At 33.3% G+C, this 9,054-nt stretch overlaps 2 protein-coding genes across 3 annotated transcripts; one reads left to right on the top strand and one right to left on the bottom strand.

Annotated features, from left to right (window-relative positions):
• Positions 1-587: 587 nt before the first annotated feature.
• On the bottom strand, positions 588-2,663 carry LOC143629542 (eukaryotic translation initiation factor 5A-like). Its single transcript, XM_077098783.1, has 5 exons — positions 2,541-2,663; positions 1,327-1,449; positions 1,190-1,246; positions 1,037-1,111; positions 588-951 (listed from the first exon to the last, which is right to left on the bottom strand). The coding sequence occupies exons 1-5, from the start codon at positions 2,661-2,663 to the stop codon at positions 850-852; spliced, it is 480 nt and encodes a 159-aa protein (XP_076954898.1). The 3' UTR covers positions 588-849.
• Positions 2,664-4,240: 1,577 nt separating this feature from the next.
• Positions 4,241-8,258, top strand: LOC143629543 (uncharacterized). 2 transcript variants are annotated; one of them, XM_077098784.1, is made up of 3 exons: positions 4,241-4,374; positions 6,442-6,673; positions 7,765-8,258. In XM_077098784.1, exons 1-3 carry the CDS (start codon positions 4,295-4,297, stop codon positions 8,059-8,061), a joined length of 609 nt encoding a protein of 202 aa, XP_076954899.1. In that variant the 5' UTR covers positions 4,241-4,294; the 3' UTR covers positions 8,062-8,258. The 2 variants fall into 2 exon arrangements, with proteins under 2 accessions (XP_076954899.1, XP_076954900.1); XM_077098785.1 differs by having other exon boundaries at positions 4,267-4,374; positions 6,454-6,673.
• Positions 8,259-9,054: the final 796 nt, after the last annotated feature.

Raw genomic sequence — 9,054 nt, forward strand, 5'->3', positions numbered from 1 at the left:
GAATTATATCAACTTTATCATTAGCACAAGTATTTTTTTCATAACAAATATTTATTAAAAAATAAAAAACATATAAAAAGATGCATAAATTCCAACCAAAATATGCATTGATTAAACCAATTCACATACAAAACATAGTTTTTAAGCAAAAAACATCAACCATAGTTAAAACCAATTCACATACAAAACATACTTCAACCATACACAACTATCCCATTGAACCATCGGTATACAACTCGACCATCTCAATTTTCTCTTCTATTGTCAACGCAAGAAAAGAACGTCCTAGATCCACATCTTTACCAATCAAATGAGCTGCTTTGAACCGTTTTTTCGTAGTGATACCTGGTAAAGCTTTCAACTCATCACTAACCTTTTCATAGATTTCACGAGCCTCCATACCTTCTTGGCGCCAGAAATACCAACTGTCTAGATTATTCGTTAACTACAAGACTGTCTATGTATCATTCCAATGTGCCATCCGACTTAAACTTATGGCAAAACAACCACATACATTGTATTACCTGGCTGCCAGTCGGTCTAAGGACAAGTTCCTAAGTCTATATTATTAAAATAAATACGATGGGTCAACAAACAGCAGAATATAGAGCACCAAGAAAACAAAATGATAAAAAGTAGAAGTGTACATATAACATCTCCCCAATAGCCAAAAAGTCAAAAGACTTCAACACAATAACAAAAACCGGAAACAAAGCAAAGATTGTAAAAAAAAAATAAACGGAAACCTAAACAAACATTCTTCAAATAACCACCACCATAATCCAAACATACGGTTCTAAATCAGCCCTTAATTGCATGAAACCGTCATATGAAACATAATAAAAATGTTTACTTGGGACCAATATCCTTGAGAGCACAGATCTGCTCTTCTCCCATGGCAGACATAACAGTCACAACAAGATCCTTCCCTTCATTGAAACCATCCTTAATCTGCACATGTTTTGTTTTATTTAGTCGTGATTTTGAATATATAACAAATAATTGAAGTCGCATAAACCAAATGTTTTCAACTAACCTGTGTAAGCAGAGTGTCATCGGTTGGAAGCTTGAGGTCATCCTTGGTACCACCACTTTCGGTCAACAAACTCACCTAAACAAGCACCAAATAAGATATCAACATATGCACAGTAACGCTCAACAAAACTTCAAAATAGTAAAATGGGCTTACAAATCCATTCTCAGAGATATCAATGAGCTGGTAATCAGTACGGTTAACATGTGGAACCTACAAACAACGAGAAAGTCACATAAGCGAAAAAGAAAGAAAATTCTATGAAAATAATAAATGAGGGGTATAAAACATACATCACAATTATGGGAAGATGGAACAATATCTTCAAGTTTCTTGCCATTGAAGATATCAATTGCAACAAAGTGACACTTAGCGTGACCGTGCTTGCCAGTCTTCGAAGTCGAGACTTCAACAACCTTCAAAAAATATTTACACAAGTTTAGCACACGAAACATATATAAACAAGAAAACCATATGATAACTTTAAATTGTTTTCATCTCCGAATTCAGTATCTTTATAAGGTCAAAACCCTAAACCAAAATAAAGGTGGATCAAAACCCTAAACCAAAATCATCCCAAACAGGTGTGCATAAAATCAAAATAACCTATCTGAAACCGGAACAAAAACCAACAGTTTGGTTTTATGTTTTCGTAAAAACCGAACCAACCCAACTTTATAGATTCTTAATTTTACTTTTAAATTACAAAAATTTATTTGATATTTAGCTCAAATATTTTAGCCCAAATGTAAAATAAATCATTTAGTTAATAATTAACAAAATGATTTAGGCCCAAATTCATTAATTTAAGCCAATTTTCTTTCTCATCCCAACAAGTTTCAAGCTCAAATAGCAAAACCAAAAAAATCAAAACCAAATGGTTTTCAAAAACTAAAAGTTTCGGTTTTTAGTTCAGTTTTAGCACTAAACGAATTCGTGCAGACCCCTACCAAATAAGACCAAAATAATCAGCTCATCGAACGAACATGATTGTGAGCAATACATCTCATCACAAACATTATCAAATCCATAACTTCATCCAAAACTTTGTAACAGTAACTTTAAATCAGTAACATATAAAGTTTATTTCCAAACAACTAACCCTATCAAATCCATATATTACTCTGTTTGCTGCTCGTAAACTATTCACTCGCTCAACAAACAAACACGAACAAGACTTTGTTCAGTTCGATTCGGTTCACTACCAGCCCTAAGTCCATAATAATCATATCAACAAATGAACATAATTTACAACAATAGAGCTAATTAGCTATTCTTCAATCAATCAAAACCCTATCAAATTAGATCAAAAACATAAAATTTATACTCCAAACAATCAAACTCCTATTAAACAAAATCAAAAACATAAAATCAATTATTCAAACAATCAAAAAACTAACAAATCCATAAACCTAGCATACGAATCAGAGATTATTATTATTACAAGTACTATTAACATCAATAATATCAGATCTGAAATTACAATAATAATAATAATAATATAAACCTTGCAAGCACGATTCTTAATAACGATGTAACCGTTCTTCCTGATGGTACCGGCTTGCTGCGGGAAGGTCTTTGAAGCTCCGGCATCGGCCTTTGACTCAAACTGATGCGCTTCGTCAGACATGATTCTACAAGGTTAGGTTTAAATTAGTAAATTATAAGCAAGATATTTTGATTGATGCTGTTTAATCCAGCAGTAACATAAATCTTCTAGGTTAGGTTAAGAAGTTAGTTGATCCAGCAGCAGCGTTAGCCTAATTGCAATTACACATACATATAATATAACAAATCATCACTTTGACATCAGATCTTGGCTAAATTAACAGTTGTGAGCAATTAATCGTGAAATTAGGGCAAAATTAAATAAAATTAAAATTAATAATTACCTGTTGTTGTCTGGCGACTTGTTCTCGAAGCTTTGTTGCCTGTTTCCTGATGGCTTCCATTCACCGGAAAAACAAGCTTTGTTGCCTGTTTCCTGTTTCCTGATGGCTTCTTGTTGTTGTCCCCCGCTGTGTTCCTGAGTTCTATACACGGAGAGAAAAGAAAGAGTTTGAAAGGAAAAGGAGGAAAATGGGAGAAATGAAATCCTGGAAATCCATTTCTCCGCTTTTCGTAGAGAAACAAAATCAGAGAAATGGAAATGGTTTATTTCCATTTCTCACCTCTTTCTTTCATAAACAAACAAGAGAATTCTTTCCAATTCCATTTCTCACCCCTCAATTCCCTCTACCAAACACCCCCCTAATCTATAACTTTCCAAAACTTACAATCTAACCCCCCCTAAACTTTCTACTAATTTTGCCAACCCCTAGGGTCCTTGGCAGTGTCGTAAAATTCGCTCTTGGACTCAGGATCCTTGATTTTGGCTAATCAAAGGCTCTAGGAACTAGTTGATGAAAATCAGTCAAAGTCGGATCCAACTCAGCGTTGGTTAAAATCTGTCCTAGACAGATAAAGTTGGTACAATAGTCTAACTAAACCCAGCATGTCTTGAAGCTTTTTAGTGAAATCCAGCCAAATACACTTTTTGAAAGTACTTAATTTGCTATATTAAAGGTTAAATGTGTGAAATTTGAACTATTTTCAAGTATTATATTCATATTGATGTGTGTATAAACTATATATATATTTGGAAAATTACGTATAAATACCACAACCCAGTTAATTCTAATTAATCATAGAAGTTACTGACTAGCGACTTTTGTTGCAGCACTGTACACGTTCATTACCCGTACCTTTACCCAAACTCGTCTATTCGGTACGAGTATGGGTACATAGACTTACTGATTATAGATACATGTACTTTCGGGTATAGGTACGGGTACTTGGTACCCATTAGGAATATGTAGCGGTTTTATTGAGATTTCCAAAACTCAACACTAACCATGTTTTTATTGGGATATTCTCAAGGCTTCAAGTGGGCTATTGATAATGAAAATATTAAATACTAACAGTTATAATCAAACCCAAGTTCTTTTCTCTTCTTCTAATTAGTAACAACTAATAGCCAGCATGCATGGATTTTATATGATGGTTGTTTTGTTTCATTTTTTTATGTTATGGTTATGGTATTACGGTTTTAGTTTTGGTACGATAGATAATTGATTGAAGCAGCTAGTAATAGAAAGTAGAGGGAGTAAATCGAAACTCCACAACAGTCCAGTCCACCCACAGCTGAACTATATCTGATTGCGATCTTCTCTCTCTCTCTAACACAAACACACACACACACATACATACATAGAATAGAGAATGGTAAAGGTGGCGGATCTTCCGATTCATGCATCTCGCCTTTTCTTCCTTCTCATCATCCTTCAAATTCCCTTTTTCAGGTAGGTATGTATGTATGTATGTTTATTCGATTTCAAGATGATAGATACCGGAAAATCAAACCCACTGAAATTACTCAAATTAATCCGATTCCAGATGGAAATTCTTCAAATACAAGGTTAATAATGAATCATCAGCATATAACTAGGATTAGATATCTTTTAGACTCAGAAACAGGCTTTTTTAATAACTTGATCATTCTAGATATGAATCATTATGATGATTTTCAAGTTGATATTGGAGCTTTGTGCTTTCAAAGGGACTATATGTATATTAAACCAAAACCATTAAGTGATTACAAGGATCATTTGACTCATACAATCACACAAAACCCTCATGTTTGCTTATATTTCATCCAATTTAATCTTATCATGCTTCTCAAAGTTCTCATCCCTAAGTATTTTCATCTTCATATTTTCAAAAGGTTACGTATTTTTCCCAACCAAAGTGTCACTTATTTACCTTTAATAGCATATTACTAAAGTTGTTTATTATGAAATTCTTTTGTTTAGCAATGTTGTCAAAAAACTTTCGTCCTAATTCTACAATTATCATAATTTCATCATGAAGTTTCTTATGCCCTTTTGAAGATGATTGGAAACTAAAACAAAAATAGGGCTTGATACTTAAGACCGAGGGGCTCAAGCTTCACGTATGTGAGGCACCATGTGTTATACAATTAGTACACTGAAAATGAGCTCAAGAAACAAAAATCAAAAGAAAAAAAAAAGGAGATTAAAGAAACAACCTGAAAAATAAGAAAAACTGAAAGAAAACTTTATTTAATAAAAAACAAACTAAAAATATAAAATTTGAAAATATATGATAAAAAATGGTACTCTCCAAACCGGTAAGGGAAACCGTACACAGTAAAGACTAAAGCAAACTTCATAGTGACTTGTCATATAAAATTAGTCAAAAGTTTTCCTTCTCATTTTCTTCCTTGTTTTCTTTTTGAGCAATATTGGTTGTCCACTACCATTTATTCACGGGAAGCACTGCCTTCAGGGCCGTTTCATCAAATGTCGCGCTACACAATAGCTGAGTCGTATTTTTGACTGTCTGAGGCATGAGTTATAGATACCTTCCTCATCACCACATGCACCTATGTTAGTTGTCACTTCATCATACGTATTGTAAACCACATCAATTCACATGGACCTAATTTGTTTAGGACTTGCAACACTGGATCCTCTTCTATGCCTTGTTTAGATTAATGAACAGTGAACACCATATGCAACTCCTTTATTTGGTTATGCCTTTCTATGAGTTGCATCTACATTTGTTGTTCATGCCCACTACATAAAGGAAGTTTTAAACCATTGGCCATCCATCATTGTACAACTTATAATCTTGATACATGATATCAATTTGGACATCTTGTTTATCCTTGATACATACCACCGTATATTTTTCTCTTATCGAATATTGTGCTTTCCATAAATATGTTATCGGCTATCTAGGTGAGCGTTTTGAATATCTTCCTTATGCATCCTCAAATCTCAAGAGTAAGGTGCTGCAAGGAGAATCGCTTGGGCTCGACTTTAACTTTCACGTGGGCATGTGAATTTCTCAAATAAGAGGAATGTTTACTTGGGACATGTGTTTGAGTGGTACTCGTACTCCTCCCGAATATATAGTCCGACCCCATAAAAGAGGAAAAAAGAATCACATTAACATGGTCCTATGTATAAATCTTCTAAGGACATTCAGTAATCCAATATTTATCTCATTATTTCTATTGCACAACTTATAAGCCCCTCCCTTTATCTTTAACCTTGATCTCGTTCACTTATTTTCTTGACTTTTTGAACGCCACTAAAATATTTCGTCTGCTCACATTATCGGCTATCATTTTAGATCTTACTCCTCTACTTAACACTATATCTTGTTGGAGTTGTGACCATTAGTAAATAAGTAATTACGATCTAAATAACATATCACCAAAATTAGAATTCTCATACATGTATCAATAGATTCTGCTTAATCTCCTCACTTAAGGCAATCAAGCCTTAAAAGGTCACTTTTTTTTTTCATTATACTGATTATTTTTTTGTTATATAATTCAGGATACCATGTAGATCTGGTATGTGTACATCGCCTATCCAAGTTACATCCAGCCAGTTGGTTGCAAGCGATATCTTTCCAATAGCTGCAATTAAGGCCCTTCTTTACCCGGGCGCGGTTTTCAATGATTTAATCTACAATATGAGTGTTCCAAGCTGGAATAATATACTAGGCAAGTACAACCTCACTGATATAAAAGGAGCCACCGCAATGCCTGATCTGCAACGTTTGGAGGTATGTTTTTGCAGCCTTTCGGTTCTTAGTTTATGTTCTTTTCCAAGTCAAAGGTAGGGGTGCAAATGAGCAGAGCTGAGTTCGAGGTCGCCTAAGCTCGAAATCAGCTCATTAATAACTTTAAGCTTGAGCTTGGCTCGTTTTTTATCTATTATTTGTTTCACTATTTTTGTACATATAATTATTGTTTATAGTTAGAGTTATATATATATATATAATATTATTATTAAGGGTAGTTTTGTCATTTATTATTTGTACTTGTGCGATTACATATATGTAATCACAATTTACATATGTGTAATAACCAAATTACATATATGCGTAATAATCACTTTACATATGTGTGATCATAAAATCATCATCATCATCATCGTACTCAGTATATCCCACCAATAACAAAGCTATGGTAGGGTCTGAGGAAGGTAAGATGTAGACAACCTTACCTCTACCCCATAGGGATAGAGAGGCAAATCACATATAATAAAGACAAAAGTAAAACTACCGTAAATTAATATTGAATGTATGTATATAGTAATAAATAAAATTTTTGTTGTTAAGAGTTCTTAATATTTTTAAATTATTTTTTTATATTTTTTAAGTTATGAAATGATCCTAATCCAATATATAACAAAATATATATTATTTAGTTATATTTATTATATAATTGGTATATTATTTCTTGGTTTTGTATAAATAGATGGTTTGGGTTATTGTAATTGTGTGGTATTTTATTTTCGGTTCATAATAATAAAAGAATCACACGTGGTCATTCAATCTCGTGTCTTTGTGTTCGTGTTTAGGTATCGTGTGGATTATGATAGAAATGTTATATTAAATTTACTTTTTTTGTTGTCAAAATTCTTTTAATTAATGTAAATAATCAAAATGTCGGATGAGATAACTAAAGTTATATTACTTCATTATATTTTTAAAAAAAGTGATATGGGCGATTATTATGCATTAAAAATATGCTTTGAGCAACTTTGACCCGCTTTCTTTCAAGCTATTATATTTGATTTGATTTGTTGGATATCAAATGTGACCTGAATAGTAAAACTAATTAATTATTTTGTTTTATTAAAAAAGTGCAGGTTCTTGCAGGAAGTTACTTCTCGGTAGCAGGGGCATTTATCGGTTTACTAAAGCCGCAAAGAATGAGCATGTTCGGGACTCTTCTAGTCGTATGGGGACTGGTGAAGGAAGGGCTTCTTGGAAAGCCGATAAACACAGACCCCACACGCTCAGTTTACGTGTACCCAACCATGCTCGTAGCAGTCATTTGTGCCTTCTCTTCCGTCAAGTACAATTTCCAAAAGGCCGTCAGAAAACCGCCTCCTCGTCCCATAGCAAAACTTCTTAAAAGCTCCAAGAAATCTAAGCTCAAATGACTTCATTAATGGCTGTTGACTCGAGTTTGACCTATGTGGTATGATGTTTAAACTTCAGTTTGGGTGAGATGACATTGAAATCGCATGAGATTGTGGAACAAAATGGTTATTTATTCTTTTTGTTGTCTTTATTTTTATTATTAGTTAATTTGGAGTCGGTGTCTCTCTAGAAATAACATCTTTGTCATTTGGATGGAGGTATGGTTTGCGTACCAGACACTCCTAATAGCCTTGCTATTGCGGTGATTTTTACCAAGTATGATCATTTTTTTTAATTCAAAAGTAAAATGGCTACTTATTCGTGTGCTAGCCCTATTATTGGTAAAGCTCTAATGTTTTGAGATCATGAACTCGACCTTAGGAAACAAGGAAAACAGGAGTATAAGACTAAACCTAATTATATTATTTTGAGAAATTTAACAAATATTGTGTTATAGCATAGTCTAAATACAATAGAAAACCAATAGAATCTAACCTTTTCCTCACCGAGGAGGTCCTTTGACAATCTTTTGTGCGTGGTACATGTTGAATTTAGGTATATAATAGTTCCAACTAATTACTTGGTTTATGATGGTTCAAATTTAAGTCATATTTGTTTTTAACGGGCCGTGACTAATTCAGGTTGTTTTTTACTCGTACCGGTACTGGTTTCAAGATCGTCAAAGATTTGGAAATAAAAAAGCAAAGTGGTATAAAAACGGGTAATGTACCGAAATATCCGTACTCGTACCCGTTCCATACCGAAAAATTTGGTACCAGTATTGATACGTGTTTTTATTGAATTTTGGTATGAGTACAATCCGGTACAAGTATGTGTACGGATACACCACTGTCATCCCTATTGACTATGTTTGTAAGAGCATCCCATTCCTTCTCCTATATCTAAATTTAAATATACTAAAAATCGCTAGATTTTCTTTCCCATATTTAATTAAATAATATTTTTTACACTTTTATTATTATCTTTTTTTTCTCATTTACATACAACCATTT

This window comes from Bidens hawaiensis, unplaced genomic scaffold (assembly GCF_021521415.1).
Source record: "Bidens hawaiensis isolate Kalapana, Puna unplaced genomic scaffold, B.hawaiensis_p1.1 tig00005272_1, whole genome shotgun sequence".
Classification (NCBI taxonomy): domain Eukaryota; kingdom Viridiplantae; phylum Streptophyta; class Magnoliopsida; order Asterales; family Asteraceae; genus Bidens; species Bidens hawaiensis.

What these genes read in the sequence shown, in the direction of transcription:
- LOC143629542 (XM_077098783.1), bottom strand. Translation starts at nt 2,663, where the DNA reads ATGTCTGACGAAGCGCATCAGTTTGAGTCAAAGGCCGATGCCGGAGCT. An exon ending in CATCTTCCCATAATTGTGAT is followed by an intron (nt 1,247 to 1,326) that starts GTATGTTTTATA and finishes CGTTGTTTGTAG; the next exon opens with GTTCCACATGTTAACCGTAC. An exon ending in ATGACACTCTGCTTACACAG is followed by an intron (nt 952 to 1,036) that starts GTTAGTTGAAAA and finishes AAACATGTGCAG; the next exon opens with ATTAAGGATGGTTTCAATGA.
- LOC143629543 (XM_077098784.1), top strand. Translation starts at nt 4,295, where the DNA reads ATGGTAAAGGTGGCGGATCTTCCGATTCATGCATCTCGCCTTTTCTTC. An exon ending in CTTCAAATTCCCTTTTTCAG is followed by an intron (nt 4,375 to 6,441) that starts GTAGGTATGTAT and finishes TATATAATTCAG; the next exon opens with GATACCATGTAGATCTGGTA. An exon ending in CTGATCTGCAACGTTTGGAG is followed by an intron (nt 6,674 to 7,764) that starts GTATGTTTTTGC and finishes AAAAAAGTGCAG; the next exon opens with GTTCTTGCAGGAAGTTACTT.